Source organism: Heloderma suspectum, chromosome 1 (genome assembly GCF_057233095.1).
Source record: "Heloderma suspectum isolate Gila_16-S chromosome 1, 16-S_ref, whole genome shotgun sequence".
Lineage (NCBI taxonomy): Eukaryota > Metazoa > Chordata > Lepidosauria > Squamata > Helodermatidae > Heloderma > Heloderma suspectum.
The window spans coordinates 304106393-304127484 of record NC_139458.1 but is presented as its reverse complement, the minus strand read 5'-3'; the positions used below and the strand labels follow the sequence as shown (position 1 = coordinate 304127484).

Here is a 21092-nt window from a genome sequence, read left to right as displayed (position 1 = left end):
AGGGTCACGATTTGAGATAAGTGCTTTCTACAGCAGTACTTGTACGCTTAGGTCTACAGTCTATTAAGGATCTCACAAAGTAATATCCGTATGAAACTTTGAAATTTAGTATATTTACAGGAAACTTTAAGTGCAGAATAGTAGTGCTGAATTCATCATCTGTGTTTACCATTTTCATTATTTAATTGTGAATGCTGTTCCATGTACAAACATGTTTTGAAAGCTTTCATTCCGGCAAGTGTGCAGTAAATGAGTCTGTGGTTAAATCCAAAGTAGTTCTCTATTTCTGCTAATCAGCATATCCATTAGAGTAATAAAATGCTGGTCCTGAAATGTGTTCTCGTTTTACTTTTGACTTACCCATAACAAAAGCACTATATCTCTAACTATGTTGGGCTTTAATTCTCTCCTTCTGTAGAAGGAATGTGACATTTAAAACTCGAACCCCTTAAATTGTCATTAAATATGCAGTGCTCTGGAACCACAGTGGAGAACTGCCAGAAGTCAGAAAACTTTCTAGCACGCACTGAAAATATTAAACCTTGGAATATGTGGGAACATAAAACAAGAACAAATGCAGACTTTGGGTACCATTTAAAAATAGTATTTGTGGATAGAGGCTCATAATACAACTAGAGGTGTTATTGCTAGAGGGGTGTCTTGCTTAATTACATAATCACAGTTTGAGTTCTGTTCACACTGCTTCTAACAACTTCTAGAGGGGTAGCTGTGTTAGTCTGCAGTGAAACCCACTAAGAGTAGTGAAGTAACTTTTTAAAGACTAATAATATATTATGGGGTAAGTTTTCATGGACTACAGCCCACTTCAGAGTAACATGTTAACAACTCCCAGAGTGGTAGCCATGAGAGGCACCAGCCACATGGAGGAGGAAAATCCATCCATCTCATGGCTCTGCGCATCTGATGAAATGGACTCCAGTCCATGAAAGCTTATGCCATAATAATGTGTTAGTCTTTAAGGTGCTACAATACTCTTCATTGTGTTTTACTTCTAGCAAGCATTTGGATGTTGAAATATGAAAGTGGCTCCTATTGTTTTCTTTAGAAATTGAAATTTAGCTTACTTGTAAGCTAAAGGCATTATCATCATCATCATCATTACCATTATGACTACGATTGTCAGCATGCATTGTGCTGTTGCAGAACCCAGAGTCAGAGAGACCACGGAGTGAAGGAAAAAGAGATTCTTTATTTAACGCGCGGGCTTAAGGCTGGAATCATTTCCAAAGAGCCAGAAGCCCCGATTTACATCAGCACATTGTTTTTATAGATACTGTGACACATAGGAAACGGCTCCTCCTCTCCCTCCCATGTGGGGTTGCAGTCCTCAACATTTCTTCTCCTAGCACCATTGTTTATAATACAAGAACTGGGTTATAGGGTAGCTGTGATAAGCAGAGAACAGAAGAGAACAGCAGAGAACAAGATATACAATTGTATGACCTTTGACAAGATAAGGAATTCCTGTGTCTCGTCAGCTTACAACAATATATTCAAGGGAGAAAGAGCTCAGCAAGAACATGAAGCATGAGACTGCATGAGGCTACTTAGTCTGACCCCCGATATGGCTGCTACAGTGCTTACTGAGTACAAGAGGACAGGTCCCTGCCCTGAGAAACTTACAATTCAAGGTGTTTGGGCACCCAAAGTGAAATGATGGGCAGAATCCAACAGGCATGTACACCCCTGCTGATTCTTTTCTGCCCCACCAATTCCCTTCCACAAGTAAATTCTGTTGCACAAGTGGGATCCACTGCTTATTCAAGGGAGATTTATCAGTTTCTAAAGAAAGCCCTGAAACAAGATGAAAAGCTCATTTCCGGAAGGAGGCAGGTTGGCAGAGCTCCCTTATGTGAGATCTGTCGACCTGCCTCCTTCCAGAAATGAGCGTTTCCATGGAAGCGCTAAAACGCCATTACACAAGCAGTGGTGCCCGTTTGCACAACGTAGTTGGTGGGCCGTGAGAGAACCAGGGGCTGGGGTAGGTGCCCCTGTGAAGGTTTGAGGCCTACAGAGGCAAAGGAAAAAAGGGTCAGGCTTAGAGGCCTGGAGTATTCTGTTGGGAGGGGGTAACCCTGAGAGGAGTAGTTTTATTTCCCCAGTTGGGTGTCAGTTTCATTTCTCTACTCAAATTTCATTTCTTCAGGTTGAAGCAGTATTTTAAGTTTTGAGGGAGGAGGATATATAAAGACAGCAAGACAGCAAGAATCGGAAAGGCCAGGCTGCAGCTAGAGCAAGAGAGGAACAGCCAGAGTCTGAAGTGAGAGCAGAGTCTGGAGAGTGAGCAGGAAGAAGCAGCCTAGAAAAGTCTAATGGCAGCTAGGGTAAAGGAACTTGTATAAAGCACTTGGAAGACAATAATGCATAGGTGGTGGGCTGTGTTCTACTTGCTAAGTTCTAAGCTATGCTACAGCCTCTCACTTTTTTCTCATAGTTGTGGCAACGAAGCACCCGCTGCTGTGATATCTTGTTAACCTTTCTTATCTTTGAGAACGAGCTAGAAGAAGAGTAGGAAATAGGAATGAATCAATGATTATGCTTGCTTTTAGATAACAAATGAATAGTCTCTCCTGCACTCCAGTACATCTACCTGATGTAAACTTCTACAGTACTCAGTGTGAGGGAGAAAAAGGCAGGTGTTATCAGCCGTATGTTTTCTTCTATTGATATGGTCCCCCTGGAGGGTAAATGTAAGGGAGAATCTCACCCATTTGCAGTCATGGTAGCAAAAGTGCTGCCATGGGGAACAAAAGCGTACGTCTTCTCCCTTTCTAGGTTTGATGAAAGATAGTTCCTGCATATTTCTTGCCTTTCTCCATCATAAGTTTGGCCCTGTGAGACAGGGCAAAAATTGTTTAGTACATCCTCATGCATCTGAATTGCTTGATTGTTGTCTAAAGAGCCTTTCCAAACATGAGAAGAAGAAAACTGTTTAAAATCTGCACCAGCCTCCTCCAACAATATCCCCTCCCCATACGGTGAATGAACGGGAAGGACATACCTCCTGCATGGGAGGTAGTTTTATTTTGGTAAACATGGAGGCATGATTCCATCACTGGACACAAGTAGTCTTCCAACAAGACCAATTTTTTTTTAAAAAATTAAAGAATTGTTGTAGGGGCAGGTTATGGGGTTTTGCTAGGATTGTAGTTTCCATCTCTTCATAAAGCATAAAAGAGCATTTCTGCTCTGGAGTGCCAAAGCCAAGACCAGGGTACATTTGCTTCTGATGGTGAAGTGCATTAAAATCCTTTTAAAAGATGTAGGAGGAAAGTTGCTAACCAATAAGTGCCAAAAGATTTGCATGATGATAGCTCACAAAGTTCTCCAAACTGCTATAATCACTGTAGCTGGAAGGAAAGTTTCATTTTCCCAGCAATAGCACAATTGCTCCTGTTTGAATGCTGGAGTTGTCTTTTCCTTAAATATATGCCTAACTGGAGGAAACTCACAACTGACTGAACAATAGTTAAGTGGTGAAGAAGATCACCTATAGGAAGACTTAAAATCATTTTATTATGTAACTCGATACAAGAAGATGCATGAAGGCAGTGACAGTGAATGTGGATAATGGGGAGACTTGGATAACTTAAGGTTATACTTCTGTTACTCTTTCATTCATTGCATTTGAATGAAGCTGTAGTAGAAGTGGGTTCAGAGAAGTCTCCATCGCTTAAGACGTCTTTGGAAAAGGAAAGCAGACTGCATCATATAAAACAACATGCATGGTACCTGTGGCATATCTGGAATTAGAGGCACACCCTGTTGATTTGAAAGAGCCCCACATTAGCAGAGAATGGCTTCAGGATAGCATGCATGTTGACTGTGCCAGTTCTGTTAACTCTCTTATTTCTTTACATTGCTATCTTCTAATGGACAATGTTGCAGACCTCTTGGGAGAGGGTGAGTAATGCTTGATTTCTAACCAGTTCTTCCAACTGAAAATTTTTAATATGCAACTAGCCTAGGCCTGCCTCTCTTTACCTTTTTTTGTAATGTAGTGTTAGTTTGGTTCCCCTCCCCCTCTCTTCTGCTCACTGTTTCCATTTGGTCTTCATATGTGGACACATGCAGACAGTTTGGCTGCACTTTCCGGTGTTACCTCTGAGCCACAGCTTTCCGATCCATTTGCACCAGAACCCACCCCAGCTCCTACGGCTTCAACCACTGAAATAGCAACTGCTTCTGCTCCAACTGCAACTGTTACTGCTGCTGCTGCTGCTGAAGTGGATCTCTTTGGAGGTTAGTTTAGCCCCTTAGGTTCGTGTTCGTTCTCTCTCTCTCTCTCTCTCCTCGTTCCTTAACTTAACATAGTTAAAGGGAGTGGGGAGAAAATACTGTTAAAATCCATTAACTTTCATTGCTTCGCTTACACAGTTGATCAAACGTAATTTTTATTATACCTGGAAGTTTGAGTAGAGACCAATTCGTATGTTAAGTTATGCAGGGGTGGGGCTGCTCCTGGAGTGGTTCCCAGGGAAACACTGTGTGGGCCGAACTACACATGATGATAACTGTGTTGTATTAAATTGTACAAAAATCTGCATATAGCCACGAGGGAGCAGATCTGGTTAAGGGACCATGGGGAAGGGGGATTTAACCCCTTCTGCTGTAGTGTTCCTGACCAATTCAGTCCACCTCTGAAGCTGCTGTTTGACACATGAGGGAAGCTCCCACTGGCAGCCAAAATGTAGCAGCTGTGCCATATTGAAGCAGGTCTGAGGCTTGAGTAGATAAGGGGAACTAGAATGTGCCTTGTTGGAGTATGACACACTGCAGCTGGTTGCAGTATTACGATGGTGAGTATTGCGCAGGATTTCCCTGTACTGGGACTCCCAGTGAGCACTCCCTGATCCTGATGCCACTTCTTGTAAGGTTTTCCAGTGAACGTGCTTGCAGTGCAGACAGTGGAGGTATAGCTGGCGTGGCCCTCCGTTGCAATATCCCAAAGGCCAATGAAGCGAGACAAGAGAGAGGCTCAGCCATCCTCTTTGCCCCATTTTGTTAAGCTATTTTTATTTTATTTATTTATTTATTTATTGCATTTATACCCCGCCTTTTTTCCTCTTGCAAAGAACCCAAGGTGGCTTACATTATCCTCCTCCTCTCCCTTTTATCCTCACAACAACAACCCTGTGAGGTGGGTTGGGCTGAGAGTCTGTGGCTGGCCCAAAGTCACCCAGTGAGCTTCCATGGCCGAGTGGGGACTAGAACCCGGATCTCCCAGCTCCTAGTCCAACACTCTCACCACTACACCACACTGGCTCTTTTCCATGGTATAGTATTATTTTACTAAAAATAAAGTTTTCAGGAGAAACTATTACCCCTCCCCCCAAAGCATATTGCACATGGAACATGCAACTGATCAAGAGATTTCTCAGGTAAGCAAAATGTGACCTATAGAATAGCTGTGAAATTGTATACCCTTTTCAGAGTCTACTCCAGTATTTTCATGTGGCTTTAAAATAAAGTTCCCCGTTTACCTTATCAAAGTAGAATTTTTGAAATTGAAATGTTCTCAAACAATTACTGGACAACTGCCATACAGTTTGCTGTATTGTGTTAACTAAAAAAACAAGCAGCTACTCAAAACACTTCATTTATGAGAATACGCAACGTTAGCACAATGAGAACTTGGCGGACTCCATTTCCTGATGCTCTTCTCTTGTTGTTTTGCTCTTCAGTAGATCTAAAACCAGCTTTAACTTGTTCTGTTGCGGTTCAGATGCATGTCAACATGAGCTTTTTAGAATAGCTGGCATCAATATTTTTGTGTGTCGAGATGTAGATTTTTAACATGAAATTGCCTGTATCTTAAGTTGACAGCATGTAAAGCTTTCTGTGTTTGGAGATAATTACTTACAACATTTTTCTTTCACGTGGGGTTGCATGGTATGCAGAACAAGGGTTGCCAAGTTGCAACTCAAAACTTCTTTGCCTCTTTAAAGTCTCTGCAGTCATGACCTCTTCAGTTTGTCCTCTTCTCCTCAAGTCTTTTTGCCACCCTCCTCTCTCAATTGCTGGAGCAAACAGAACTCTAGTACTGCAGTGCATCTATATGCAGTGGGCAGTGGGTGACGGTACCATGAGGGGGAAGGTGAGAACAGCTACAGCAGCTTCCTCCTTCATTGCTGTAGGACAATGCAGAGACAGGATTTTCTAGATAGCAATCTGGCAACCCAATCTGGATCTAATTTTTTTTCTCCTTTCCCCCCCTTCCTTCTTTAATGTGGGCATGTCCCAGTGGCATGAAGTGCAAGAATCGCAAATGTTATTCCAGTGGTTCGGAGCCCTTCACCACAGACTACAAGGGAGCTTCAGTGTATATTTCTCCACCACCACCAGTCAACAGACTGTTGAAGACCAGCACAGAGTGCTGTGGTTTGGAGATAACACTTACTCTTATTTTTATTGTACATTGCCTTGAACATCCCTCAAGCAGAAGGGCAGTCCAAAAATATTCACCATAACATCATGCAAGAGCAGCTAGCTTGAGTGCTCTCCTCTCTCCTTCTCTGATGAAGGAGATTGGAAGTACCTGCATTCTCATTTAAACTGACCCAAGTTTGTCATTTATTTCTGAACCGGGAACTTAGTTTAAACTATGGTTTATTCAACCAAGTCAGGATCTGAAACCATGGATTGACCTTGGATAGTATCAATAAACCTTACTTTAAACACAGTTTCTGTTTGGCAGATATAGTGATAAATCACAGTTCATTTAATCCAAGCGTGGAGAATCTCTGGCCTATGGTCACTATGGAGACCATAGTGGCTCCCCATCCACCATCACCCAGCGTCTTCCCCAGGCCCTGCTGCTGCTGCTTTCTCCTTCATTGTTGTAGGGCTATTTAGAGACTGGCATATTTTCTGTCTCTAGAAAATCTAGCATTTCTCAGCTCTGAGCAGAGAAAAGCTTTTACCTCTGATCAGCTGCTGATCAGAGATGAGAGCTTTTCCATGCTCAGTGCTGACAAAGGGAGATGAGAAATGCCCCTCTCCTCAGCTGATCTGCATGGAATCAGCTAAGAGAGAGGGGGTCTGGGAAAGATGTGTGTATGTGTGAGAGTGATGTGGGTGGGGTGTATGTTGGGGGACACATGTCACTGGCTTCTCACTTTGGGGCAGTGGCCCTCTCCACTTTGGCCTAGTATCCTGCCCACTGCTGGTGTGCGACTCCCACCCTGGCGTCAGTTTGACCCTCAGGCCAATGAAGGTTCCCCACCCTTGGTTTAAACCCAGAAGTAGCTATGTCCAATCTCCTCCTGACACTTCCCAGAAGAGGAGTGAGGATGGGATTGCGCTCAGTATTGCACAGGCTTGTTCACATAGCATTAAACTATGGTTTAGTATTACATCTGAACTTGCTCAGTAAGTGAGTGTGACCTGTTGCTGTGGCTGGCTTCCTGTAATGAGCAGACAGGGGTCACTTGTCCTCCTTTTACCGTCCCGAGTGGTGTAGGAAGTGGCTATTGGCTCTTGAGCAGTATTTTAGGGGTGTGAATTGCAGAGTGAAACAATTGTGTAAAGAACAGTGCCAAAAATATTGTAGCTTGTTGCAAAAACATTAGTGTTAGAATCTAAGGGATCATATATATCTCCCCCCAGTCCCCCTGTTGTTTGACAGATTGGTCTTTGGAATTTAGAGTTGACTTGAATCATTTACTGGGGGGGTGGGGGGTAGCAGAGGAGTTATTGAAGCCGTGTTTCAGATTTTAATTGAGGAATTCACAATTCACAATTTGACCATCTTTTTTGTGCCAGTTTCTTTTTATAAATTCTCAAACTTGTTTTCAAATGCTGGTATTTATCAATATATATCCTCAGCCATTAGACCTACCACTTGGGAGCACTAACTTTAAATATTCAGTCAAAAAGGACTGAAAAATAAAATAAATTGCCTATTCCTAACCCCACCACACACACAAAATACTTTATTTTTCAAAAGCTTTATTAAGTATTAGTAAAATCACTAATTACTGCTGCTGCTATCAGTCTTTAGTTACATTTATTGAACAACTAACCTTATATTAAAGTTTTAATTTTTTATGTTTTTAAATTTCACATACTGTATTTTTTATGTTTTTAACCTTTGTAAACTGCCCAGAGAGCTTCAGCTGTGGAGCAGTATAGAAATGATGATGGAATCTTTCTTCCAAGTCAGTGACGGGAGGGACTTAAATTAGGGCACAGTCCTATGCATCTAGAGGGTCACAACTTTCCCAGCCCTGTGATATGGGGTCCTTGATGTCTATGGCATTTTATGATTTGTACTTTGAGGTTTAAAAAAACATTACTTAATTATTATGATTTCTCCAGCTTTCCAGGCTGCAACAAGATAAATCTTCCTTATGAAAGCCAAATGTGCTGCTAGTGGGACAAACATTGAAGCTGCTTTAGGCAATAAAAAAAATCCTACAACTCCCAGCATTCTGGGGAATGCTGGGAGTTGTAGGACTTTTTTTCTGTCTCAAAATGCATAGGATTGCCTTTAGTGATTTGAAATCCAAGGTCAGTCCAAATTGGCATGGATATGTAAAACTGGATTACCTGGGCATCCGTGCAAAGTTCTGCCTCGGTATGCTAATCTATAGACTTGCCAAATCAGTAGGATCATGGAACCTCAGCCATCAATTTATACAATTAAATTGAAAAGAGTTGAAAATGAGACACCCCTCCTGCCCCCCATCATTCATTCTGTATGGCAGCAGCAATGGTGTTGCTTACAAAGGCTGTATAGACAGTGCAACTTGTCTCTACACACTACCACTGCCACACATGAAATGAGTAACTAGAAAGGATGTAGCATCACTGACAAGGATCCTCCAGACCAGGAGCTTTTTGGTCCGTGGGCACATTTGACAATTTGAAAAACTGGCCTGGGCAGGACCACAAAATGGGTGCAGTGGGAGGTGTGGCAAATGACGACCTACCCCAAAGGCTGAGTACAAGGCAGAAGTGGGGTCCAAGCTCCAACACACTGTACAATTCCTTTGAACCCACAGTTTTTAGCACCAACAGAAAGCTATTCCACAGCAGTCCCAGCTGCCAGTAAGAAAATGTGTTAATGGGGAAAAAAAATAGTGGAGGGGATAGGGCATCTTGGCGGGCACCATGTTGTCTACCCTTGCTCTAAACAATGCATCAGTGTGATGTACACACACAGAGAGAGTGTCTATTGCAGATTCAATATTTGTCCTGCTAACAGCACACTTGGCTTTCCTATGAAAGATTTATCCCATTGTATCCTGGGAAGCTGAGGAAATACTAATAATTAAGTAATGGGGTTTTCCTTAATCTCACCAAGTACAAACCATAAAATGCCATAGACATCAAGGACCCTGTATCACAGAGGTGGGCAACTTGTGGGCAGCCCTCCAGATGTTTTGACCCACAACTTCCATCAGTCCTAGCCTGCACAGCCAATGGTTAGGGCTGATGGGAGTTGTAGGCCAAAACATCTGGAGGGCCACAAGTTGCCCACCCCTGCCAAATCAGCTTAATCCTGCTAATGCAAGCCAGCCTGGCCTAGAAGTTCTTGCACTATTTCTGATTGATGCCCAGGGTATGATTGTGAAAAGTTCTTGAGAGTAATTTTCATCATTGTACAAAGACACCCTTAGCAGACACCAAACGAGCCCATACTGTGTTTGTCTGTTAGGTAGTAATATGAGAGAAAAGGGTGTCAGACTGGTTAGGGTTACATAACTCAAACCTAGTAACTCAGAATGTTCTTAAAATTACAAAAGCAGATGCTGTATGCCTGGTGTATTGTCTCCTTAGGGAGACAATGTATCTCCCTAGGGAGATAATTTGTAATTTAGTATAGTAATTTATCTCCTTATGGACCAGGCTGTCAACTGTGGGGATATTAGCATAAATAATGTAATGTTGCCAGAATGTTCAGCACAAGTGGGCATAAGTGTCTCCGTTCTGATTGCTCTGAACTCAGGAACAGTTGTGATTATAGTATGAATAGTTGAAGTCTGTTGGCTAGATTTAGTTCATGAATCTTAGGAAATGCCCAAATCATAGAGTTACTTTTTAGATATGTGTGAGAGGGTTTGACACAACAGGAAAATATTTATGTCCTAATTGCAAGCGGTTTATAAGAAGCTCATTAGTTTGGTTTTTTTCCTTTTCTTTGGATGTTATATAAGCATGCTGTTCAGAACCCTTATACAATGAGCATATTAACACCATTTTCTATGCTGCATATTTTGCCTGTACTGCAGGCTGTCATCACTGTAATCTTCACCTCGCATAACTAAGTTGGTTAAATAAACACGATTATATTAGTTTAAAAATGGTTGATGTCTGCAAACAACAACAAAAAAACATGCAAACAAAACCCAGAACACACCACCCTTCAATTTGTATAAGGGAATCTTGTATGCCATTTAACCTAGTTCTTTTACTATATTTTCTTATTTTTTTGTTCTTCTTAATTTTTCTGTTCCTAAAACTGCACTCAAGATGCCTTTGCAGCTTCTCCTGGTGAAGCCCCTGCAGCACCCGAAGGGGCAGCAGTACCAGCTACCCCAACCCCGGTAGCCGCGGCTCTTGATGCATGTTCAGGAAATGGTGGGTTCCATCTCGTTAGCTAGTCTGTCATTGTTGTGTGTGTTGTACTAATTAAAATAAACTACATGGCAGTATATTTGTCTTTTCTTCTTAATATTTCCTCCCAGGTATTTGGGCAGTAATTCTAATCTGTCAAGAAAACCCCAAAATATTTAGACACCAGAGCATGCGTTAGGAAAATGTTATTAACTTTTCCCACTGAAGCCTTTTTTTTTTTTTTTTACTGAAAGTTGCTAACAATGCTGAAAGTTGCATGTTAGTTGGTGGGATTTTACTACAATTGCTTTCCTTGCTCTTATAATGGGACTGCTAAAACTTCAGAAGCCTTTTCCTCAATCTAACAATACACCTTGCTTTAGGGGAGAGAAAAGAGCTGTATATTTTTAATCCATTAGTAGAAGTGCCAGAGAATGAGATTAGCTATCAGTCTATGTGTTTCTGTTTTGTGTGTATGCATAATTTTACTATATCTGTGTGTACGGTTTTAATCCACACTGTGTGTGGTTTCTCCCAATCTCCTTCCCTACTGATCCTATGTATATATTCTGCCCTTTCCTTTTTACAAGACCCCTTTGCCCCATCAGAAGGCAGTGCAGAGGCTGCACCAGAGCTGGACCTCTTTGCTATGAAGCCCACCGAGACCAGCGTTCCTGTAGTTACCCCTACAACTAGTGCAGCCACTCCAGTTCCCGCAACTACTCCTACTCCAGCTGCTGTCGTGGCCCCTCCAGCCCCTGCTACAACTGCTACTACTACTGCCACTACCACTACTGCTACCACGTCTGCTACTGCCACTACTATCACCACCTCTGCTCCTCCTCCTGCTCTAGATATCTTTGGTGGTAAATGGTTTTTACCTCTTTTCTTTTTTTAATTGAAAAAATGTTCCCGGGTGAATTGAACTCAGATGTACAGCATATGCAAATAATCTTTTGCATGTATACTGTATGTGACAATTACACTTGGAAGGAAACAAAATCTCCTGGTTGGAGCTGCAAAAACTGCCAAGCCTTGTCTGCTAGAAATGAGTTAAAGACATATATGTTCTTGATCTTAGATTTGTTTGAGTCTGCACCTGCTGATGTCCCTGCAGCTCCTAAGCCAGATGCTACTCCTAGCATAGACCTGTTTGGTACAGGTAAAAAAAGAGTACTTTCCTTTCCCTTAATAACCCAAACTCCTTCCTCTTCTAACTGCTTTTCTGGTTGATTTGTGTTTTTTGTGAAGTGTAAACATCTTTCTCTGTCTCCAATCTTCACTTATTTTCTGCTTCATTTTTCTTTGATTTCTGGAAGATGCTTTTTCTTCTCCACCAACTGGAGCTTCTCCTGTACCTGAGAGTTCTCTCACTGGTGATCTCTTATCTGGTGAGTGCTTGTTATTAGTCATCATTGTTTTCCCATGTGATTTATCATAACCCTTCCAAAATATGTTTAAATACTATCCTGCTGAAGATTTTGACAACACCTTTTTTATCAGTGTCAATATTGAGTTCATCTCTTAAATATCTCTCATGTATAACTTTCTTCTAAGTTTGAGCCAATTCTCACAGTAAAGTTCACTGGAGGACTCAGAAGGTTATTTCCAGCTGGTCCCATTGTGGGTCAGTCCTACCTCATGCCATGGTCACTCTGTGGTGTTGGGCAAGGTTATTATGTGTATAATAGGTGTGATGAGAGCTACTCAGCCTATAAGAGAGCAAAGGCAAAGATGTTTGTAAGGAAAACCCAAAGCAGCGATCCTAAGCAGACTCGCTAGAGACTTAGAACTCAGTAGGACTTTTGGAGTGAGCATGCTTAAGACCACACTGTTCTGTGAAAGCAATTAAAGTAATAGTGATATGACTTAATAAATATGGAGAAGTTTTTGGAAGGACTTGCATATGCAAATTGCTCCTGAGTCCTGAGAATAAAAGTACTTTTGGGGTCAGAGAGCAGATAACACGAGCCACTATCGCAAGATGTGTCTTGGGCAAGTTCACACACCCTTCCTTCTCCCAGCAGCATGTAGATTTATGCCAAGTCTAGAAATCTTGTTTGAATTGGTCACAAATGTAGCATTTATCTTGATGTTAGTTAGTACCACCATTGTTCAGTTTGCAGGTTCCACATACAAGTTTTGTTTTTGTTTTTGTTTGGCTTGTGCTGGAAAATTAGGGCTGTTTGATGGTGTGCAGTGTCATATTTATTTATTACCTCAGCACAAGCTGTTTTTAATCTGCTTCCTCAGTACAACTATAGTGCTTTTTTTTTTTTTTTTTTAAAGAACGGTATGTTAAAACCAGGAGAGATCAAGCCGGGATGAGTTTCCGCATTCTAACAACCAGAGTTCAGTAGGGCTCTGGCTGGGAGCATGAATCTTTCCACCACTACCTTTTGCTCTTCTCTGTCCATGCTCTGGACAACACTTGGCAGAGAGAAAGATGTCCAAATCTTATTTAATGTCTTGTTCATTAGTCAGCTAGAGAAACTGCTCTTCTACTGTAGGTCCTGGACAGTTTACAAATACTGGGCAATATTGAATGGGGCTGCCGCCCTCACGCAATTGCTGTAGTGTTAGCACAATGCCAACTGCATAAGCTGACATAACGGGTTTCCTGAGCTGCCTGACACTATTGGTGTTGCTCTAGATATCTCTTACATTAGCACTGCATCGGGTTATGTAAGCGCAGTGGCCCTGTTGGATATTGCCCTTATCTCTGACACTTCACTGTAGATCTGTAAGCTATTTTCTCCTTCCACCCCACCAGAGATACCTGTTATGCCAGAAGTGAAGATTGAGCTTGCTTAGAACTTGAGAAAAAACTGCAGCTTAGGCAGCAGAATTGATCATGGAATCAAGCAGTGTTAACTGAACCTAAAGGTCCCTTCACATATTCTTTCTGTGAAGGAGCTTCATGTGACTAAAAGGGAGTGGGTCTGCAATGCTGGCCCCACCCCTAACTTTGTGTCCTTCCACTTATAGTCAGGGCCAGAAATATTGGAACAAGGATAACTGTTTTGGCAGTTGGCCTCTGTACACCACCACATTGAAGTTGAAAGGAAACGCACCCAGATGGGAGCGAAGGGAAGACTTTCAGCTGTAATTCAAGGGGTTTGACAAAAGTGGGGCACTACCCATTCAGGAAGGACAGCCAGTGGCATACACCCCCCCCCCCATTGTTGGTGGCTTATAAGTAATGGAACGAATGGCTGACAAGCAGCTGCATGGCCAGGTGTGGCCTGTTTCCTGGGTGCCCCATGACCAATCAAGCAGAGAAAAGGCCTGGAGGTGGTTCTGAGTGTTACATTTGCATTTGGTAGCTGTTCACTGGAACTCCCAACATGAGGTCCAAAGAGGTGTCCATGCGAGTAAAGGAGGCCATCATTAGGCTGAGGAAACAAAGTAAACCCATCAGAGAGATAGCAAAAACAGTGGGAGTGGCCAACACAACAGTTTGGAACATCCTGAAAAAGAAGGAATTAACTGGCAAGCTCAGCCACAGCAAAAGGCCTGGAAGACCACGGAAGACAACTAAAGTGGATGAATTCTGCAGAATTCTGCTCATGGTGAAGAGGAACCCTTTCACGACATCTAGCCAGGTCAAGAACGCTCTTGAGGAGGGAGGCATGTCATTTTCAACATTTACAGTTAAGAGATGGCTTTATGAATGTAAATACAGAGGCTTCACAACAAGGTGCAAACCACTGGTAACGCTCAAGAACCGAAAGGCCAGATTAGCCTTTGCCAGCAAACACCTAAAAAAGCCTGCCCAGTTCTGGAAGAAGATTCTTTGTACTGATGAAACCAAGATTAACTTGTACCAGAATGATGGGAAGAGAAAAGTATGGAGAAGGAAAGGAGCAGCTCATGATCCAAAGCATACCACATCATCTGTCAAACATGGTGGAGGCAGTGTTATGGCATGGGCATGTATGGCTACCAATGGAGCCGGGTCACTGGTGTGTATTGATGACCTGACTGCTGATAAAAACAGCAGGATGAATTCTGAAGTGTATAGGGCTATACTTTCTGCTCAGATTCAGCCGAATGCTGCCAAACTGATAGGACGCCACTTCATATTGCAGATGGATAATGACCCAAAACATACAGCAAAAGCTACCCAAGAGTTTCTCCAGGCAAAGAAGTGGGATGTTCTTCAATGGCCAAGTGAGTCACCTGATCTTAACCCAATAGAGCATGCTTTTCACTTACTGAAGACAAGACTGAAGGCAGAAAGCCCCACACACAAGCAGCAGCTGAAGGCAGCTGCAGCTAGGGGTGGACGAAAGTCACTTACCTGTCGTCGAAGCTTGTTCGCGGTGGGGGGGAGGCACTTCGCTGCTCCCCCCGCGAAGTTCAGGCCGGGGGGGGGGAGGCTACCCGCCTCGCCTGGCCGAAATTCAGGCCAGGGGGGAAGCTTCCCGCCTCGCCCGGCCGAAATTCAGGCCAGGGAGGAGGCTTCCCGCCTCGCCCGGCCACGAACTCCAAAGTTAAAAAAAAAAAAAAACGCCCCCGTGATAGGCTACGTGACGATTAACGTAGCCTATCACGGCTAGATCTGCAAAGTCAGCCGTGATAGGCTACGTTAATTGTCACGTAGCTTATCACGGGTGACTTAAAAAAAAAAAGCGCGTATACTAATGGCGGCCCCCATAGGGAGCCGCCATTCACGTTCCTTATTTGGTCACCGTAGTCTACGTAAATCTTTACGTAGACTACAGCGACCAAATAAGGAACGGGAATGGCGGCTCCCTATGGGGGCCGCCATTACCCGTACGCGCTTTTTTTTTTTAAAGTCACCCGTGATAGGCTACGTGTCGATTTACGTAGCCTATCACGGCTGACTTTGCAGATCTAGCCGTGATAGGCTACGTTAATCGTCATGTAGCCTATCATGGGGGCGTTTTTTGTTTTTTTTCTTTTATTGGAATGGCGGCGGCAGCCGGTCGAAAGACCGGCTGCTGCTCCCGCCCCGCACGAACACCCGCCGAACCGCTGGCTGGACCCGCTGCCGGGAGGGACATTCGGCAAAGGTAAGTCCCGTCCCGGGGGGGGGTGTGGGGTGGTGCGGAGAATTTCTCCCCGAAACTTGTTCGGGGGGGCGAACACGTTGGCGCTCGGCCCCCCATAGTTTCGGGGAGAAATTCTCCGCCATCCCTAGCTGCAGTAAAGGCCTGGCAAAGCATCTCGACGGAGGAAACGCAGCATTTGGTCATGTCCATGGGTTCCAGAGTTCAGGCAGTCATTGACTGCCAAGGATTTTCATCCAGGTATCAAAGGTGATCCTTAAGTTTGAAATGATGTTGGTTTGTTCCATTACGTATGAGCCACCAACGATGGGTGTGTGCGTATGCCACTGGCTGTACTTCCTGAATGGTTAGTGCCCCACTTCTGTCACACCCCTTGAATTACAGCTGAAAGTCCTGATTTCGCTCCCATCTGGGTGTGTTTCCTTTCAACTTCGATGTGGTGGTGTACAGAGGCCAACGGCCAAAACAGTTGCCCTTGTTCCAATATTTCTGGCCCTGACTGTAGCTCTTCCCCCTATCCTCAGTTTGTACTTGTAGAGGCTTTCCCACTCAACTGGGAGTGCTGCGTGATCAGAGTTCCTGGTCATGTGGAGACTCCTCCATGGATACAAACAACTTCACCTTCAAACCTTTGCTCAATGCATGGAAGTTGGGCATGGAATCATGTTCGGGGTGGGACCAGCAGCATGGCCCCATGTTCTTAATTGTGTGGCGCCTCTTCACTTGAGTATCACATGAAGAATCTTGTACCACCCTAAATACAGACAGACGTATTGGGCCAGTTCAGCTGTCACACTAAGACATAGTTTAGTGTTACATGAACACGTCTGCTCAAACCTCAGGCTTATATTTAACACCCCCCCCCCCCCGCCCTTCTAGCATGAACCAGAGGAGGGGACCAGAAGCTTCCACTTTAAAATTAACAGTTCCCCATTCCATCCAAACTCCCAGAACTCTAGTTAGTTTAAAGTCTGGTAAGTTCAAACGAACCAGGATGATAAACCACAGCATGATCCTGGCTTGTTTGAAATAACCAGAGTTTCCTGAGTTTAGCTGGAATTGGGAACTCTGGTTAGTTTAGAAGCAGAAGCTTTCAAGCTCCTCTTCTGGCAGAGGTGTGGGAGGTGGAGCATGCAAGCCTGAGGCTCAAGCAGATCCGTTCACATAATGCTGTGCAAAGTTCGAATGTATACAAGATAAATAGAAATGACTAGAGAACTGTCTTCTTTAAAGCTACATTCTGCTTGAAATATGCTCCTTTTAAAGTGTAGTATAAAGAACTGAATTTGGATACTGTGTGATAACTGTAGAAGGAATATATGTGTACTAGTATCTCAAAAGTCAATGTATATTTACCATATTGTCATGGATTCAAGGTAGTTGGGTCTCATTGCTCCTTATTTGCTGATACTAAAATATATCATGCTTACTGCAGTGGATGCATTTGCAGCACCATCGTCCCTGCCCACTGCTTCCCCAGCTAAAGTGGACTCCTCAGGTGTGATTGACCTGTTTGGTGGTGGGTATTGCTCCTTCTCACCATTAGCGAACTTCACGTTTCATTTCAATTCCATGTCATTTTTCTTTGCTAGTAATTTACAATTTCTTAACAGGTTTTTGTTCATGGAATGTTGTAGCTGAATATGCATTTTAACTGTTCATTATAAAATAATATTTTGGATTTTTTTTCATTTTGTTATCTGTCCTCATTTTCATTAACATTCCATGCATGGAATAGCTTTCTTGCTCAAGTAACTGCTTTATTACAGTCTTGCACTACAGTGTATAGTTTGAGTGCTTTGCAGTGATGCTTGTGTGTGGCGTATTTATGTATCTTGCCAGCTACCTAATGTCTATAAGTAGATAGTGTAAGGAATGGAGTTGGGAGACTTTTTGTTTCCCATAGGAGTGGTGTGAAAGTTGGTTCCACTTGTATGGAGTTAGGTATAAAATCGTAAACGTCTTGGAAAGTATTTCTTAAACACATGAAAATAACATAAAACAATAAAGTCATATTAGCAATAGTGAGGGAATACTGTCATGCACAATACATAATTTTTTTGCAATGCCAGCTGTTTACACTATAAGAAAATCCCTCCTTTTTTATGGGTGAGGGGCAGAATTTCAGTATAAATTGTGGAAACCTATCACACTTACAAGATGGTTGTAGATATGAGTCACTTAATTTGGCAGCTCACTCACTAACACTCATTAAACTTTGTCCCTTCAAAATATCAAAGATGAAATTTCTGTGAAATCTTCCCCTCTGAAATATTAGCATACACGGGCTTAAGGTCTTCAAGCTTCCACGGGTTGTTTTATAGACAGCAGAGCCTCCATCTAGACCAGCGGTGGGCACCCCACCGGCCACATGTGGCCCCTTGGCCTTCCCTCTGTGCAGCTCCTGATCTCGCTGTACCATCATGCTGTCGCCATGAGGAGAAATAGAAGAGCTAGCAAGAGAAAGGGGTGGGTGGACTGCCGGGCACATATACAACCTAGTCACAGACTGTGGCACCTAGAGCATTCCTACACTGCTGTTGGAGCCATGCGCTTTGGTTAGGATGCTGGCAGGCGCATACATGCAAAGCACCTAGAACGGCATCAGAATAATGGCCTCTTTGTCTTACAGGCTCTTCTGAATTTAGGGGAGCTGGGGTGCAAAACAGCAGACTGCCAGGGAGCAGGGGCAGCAGAGTATTTGTGTGTGTGTGTGTGTGTGTGTATGTGTGCGCGCACGCGTGCATGCTTGTACACATTTGTAGGAATAACTGTGTTCGTGTTTGTGTATGAGAGAGAATGAATATGGACGATGAATTCATCCATTTATTTGGATATTTATACATTGTTCTTCAGCAAAAGATGTCAGGGCAGTGAACAATAAATATAACTAAAAATGGCTATACAACCACAGAATATACTAAAAAAAAAAAAGCAATAAAAGGCAGTAAAAAACCGTAATACATACTGTACAGCTTAAAATCCCCAGGCAAACAGAACGCTTTTAAAATCATAGAAATGTTTACAAGGCCAGGACCAGTTACACCTCCATGGCGAGGATGTGCCACAAACTGGGTGCCATAACAGAGAAGTCTCATTGTCACGCAACAATAGAATGCACCTGGAGACAAGCCTTCCCTGCAGAACTTAAGGTATGGGCAGGCTTGTTCCTTCACATTTTTGGGTCCCAAGCCATTTAGGGCTTTATAGATAAACACCAGCCCCTTGAATTGGGCTTGGAAGCAAATAGGCAACCAGTGCTGCTCCCTTAGGATCACTGAACTATGATCCCATCTGGCTGCACCCATTAACATTCTGGCAGCTGCGATCTGCACTAGCTGAAGCGTTCATGTACATGTACAATTTTCTACAGTAGTCCAGTGAATATTTATTAATTTATTAAATTTATGTATCACTTCCCACTGTAAAAGGAAGTCTCAAAGTGACACAATAGCACAATAACACAAATTTAAAAAATACCATAAAGATATAATCTAAAAAGAATACAAATGCACAAAATTTTCCCCTGCTCACAACCTCAAATGAACACCACAAAAGCAGCCCGCAACAATTAGGCCATAATTAATGTCCAGATGCCTGGGGAAAAAAAGTACGTCTTTGCCTGGTGCTGAAAAGATGGCAGTGTTGGTGCCAGATAGGCTTCCTTGGGGTAGAGTATTTAATAAGCATGGGGCAATCACAGAAAAGGCCCGTTCCCAAGCTGATGCCCCCCAAGCTTCTCTTGTGGGGGGAGCACACAGAGAAGGACCTCTGAAGCTGACCTCAGGGACTAGGTAGGCTCATACACGGAGAGGCGGTCCTTGAGGTGTTGGGGTCTTGAGCCTTGAAGGGCTTTATAGATTAAAACCAGCACTTTGAATTTGGCCCAAAACAGATTGGTGTACCAGGACTGGACTTAAATGTCCCAGTCAACAACCTGGCTGCTGAATTCTGAAGAAACTGCAGTCTCTGAGCTGTCTTCAAAGGCAGCCCAAACTGCAGTAATCTAACCTAGGAGTTACCAGAGCATAAACCACTAATGGTAGGCTAGCCCTGTCCAGACAGGGTTGTAGCTGGACTATCAGCCAAAGCTGGTAGGAGGCACTCTGCGCCAGAGACGCTGCCTCAGCCTCCAATGACAATAATGGTTTAATGGCTGTGTACTTGCTCCTTCAGGGGGAGTGTGACCACATCCAGAGTCGGTTGCACTTCCCCCATCCAGACAGAGGGGCCACCCACCAGCAGAATCTCAGTCTTGCCTGGACTGAGCCTCAGGTTTTTTGGCTCTCATCTAGTCCATTACTGAGGGTAGATACTGGTCCAGCACATCCACTGCCACACCTGCCTGAGATGAAATGGAGAAGCAGAGTTGCTTGTCATCAGCACCCTCAAACTCTGGATGACCCCCACAGCTGTTTCATGTAGATGTTAAACAACATGAGAGATAGAATCAAGCCCTGTGGAACCATAGAGCTGAACAGTACCCACCACCCTATGGAAATGACCGTCCAGGTTGGAGTGGAACCACTGCAAAGCAGTGCTCCCAACTTGGACAGTCACTCCAGAAGGATACCATGACTGATGATATTGAACACTGCTGAGAGATCAAGGAGTATTAACGGGGCAGACACCCTGTCGCTTTCCCAACACAGGTCATTATACAGAGCAACCAAGGCAGTCTCTGTACCAAAACAGGCCTGAACCCCAACTGAAATGGATCCAGAAAACCATTCCCCTCCAAAGTGTCTGGATGGATGAATGAATGGTGTGGGGGAGGGAGGATGGATGGATGGAAGAATGAGAGAGGGAGAATAAATGGATAATGAAGGGGAGAAAGAGAACAGGTTTTCCCACCCACTTGGATTTTCCTGCCCACTTTGGGACCTCCTCTATCCACCACCAGTATGAGACCCCTGACCAACTTCCAACAAGAAGCCCTTGACTTCAGAATGGTTGCCCACTTCTGAGGTGGATTGTTACCAAGTGATTTGCTTCAGATCAACAGCTGCAAACTGGTAATTCAGTAAGGGATTCCCCATTGCTTAAGTAAAGAAATAAAAGGCTTTCACTCTGAAGATGAAGGCTTTTGTAGCAGATAGTGCTAAGTGGTTGTATAGGACTGCAGTCACACACTGGGAATAAGTTCTATTTAACTCCCTGGGGTTTTCTTCTGAGTAGATATGTATAGAATACAGTGTTACTATTTATGTATAATATACATGTTACTATACATGTATAGAAACACCGCTATGCATGAGCAGTGCTTTGAATTTTTAAAATCAGGCACAGAGTAATAAAGACGACCATTTACTAAGTGATAATGTGCCACGATGTGCATGTAAGCACTTTACACTGGTCATCTCTATTGTCCTGACAAGTCTTGAGTAGAAGCTTTTCACTTCCTTGGACTTCTGACCAAATGTAGTATTGTGGCCAGACTTGCCAAGTGATTACATGCACACCATGGCAAGTTAC

General features: G+C 43.4%; 1 protein-coding gene across 2 annotated transcripts in view; it reads left to right on the top strand.

Moving 5' to 3' along the window:
* Positions 1–21092, top strand: part of SNAP91 (synaptosome associated protein 91) — a 108811-nt gene that overhangs the window by 72201 nt on the left and 15518 nt on the right. The window contains exons 13-19 of one of the 2 annotated variants that reach the window (XM_084827018.1): positions 3910–3924; positions 4096–4263; positions 10498–10605; positions 11172–11447; positions 11663–11743; positions 11901–11972; positions 17053–17136. In XM_084827018.1, the coding sequence (XP_084683144.1) occupies positions 3910–3924; positions 4096–4263; positions 10498–10605; positions 11172–11447; positions 11663–11743; positions 11901–11972; positions 17053–17136 (804 nt within the window). The remainder of the gene's footprint in view (positions 1–3909; positions 3925–4095; positions 4264–10497; positions 10606–11171; positions 11448–11662; positions 11744–11900; positions 11973–17052; positions 17137–21092) is intronic. The other variant, XM_084827017.1, reaches the window with a different exon arrangement.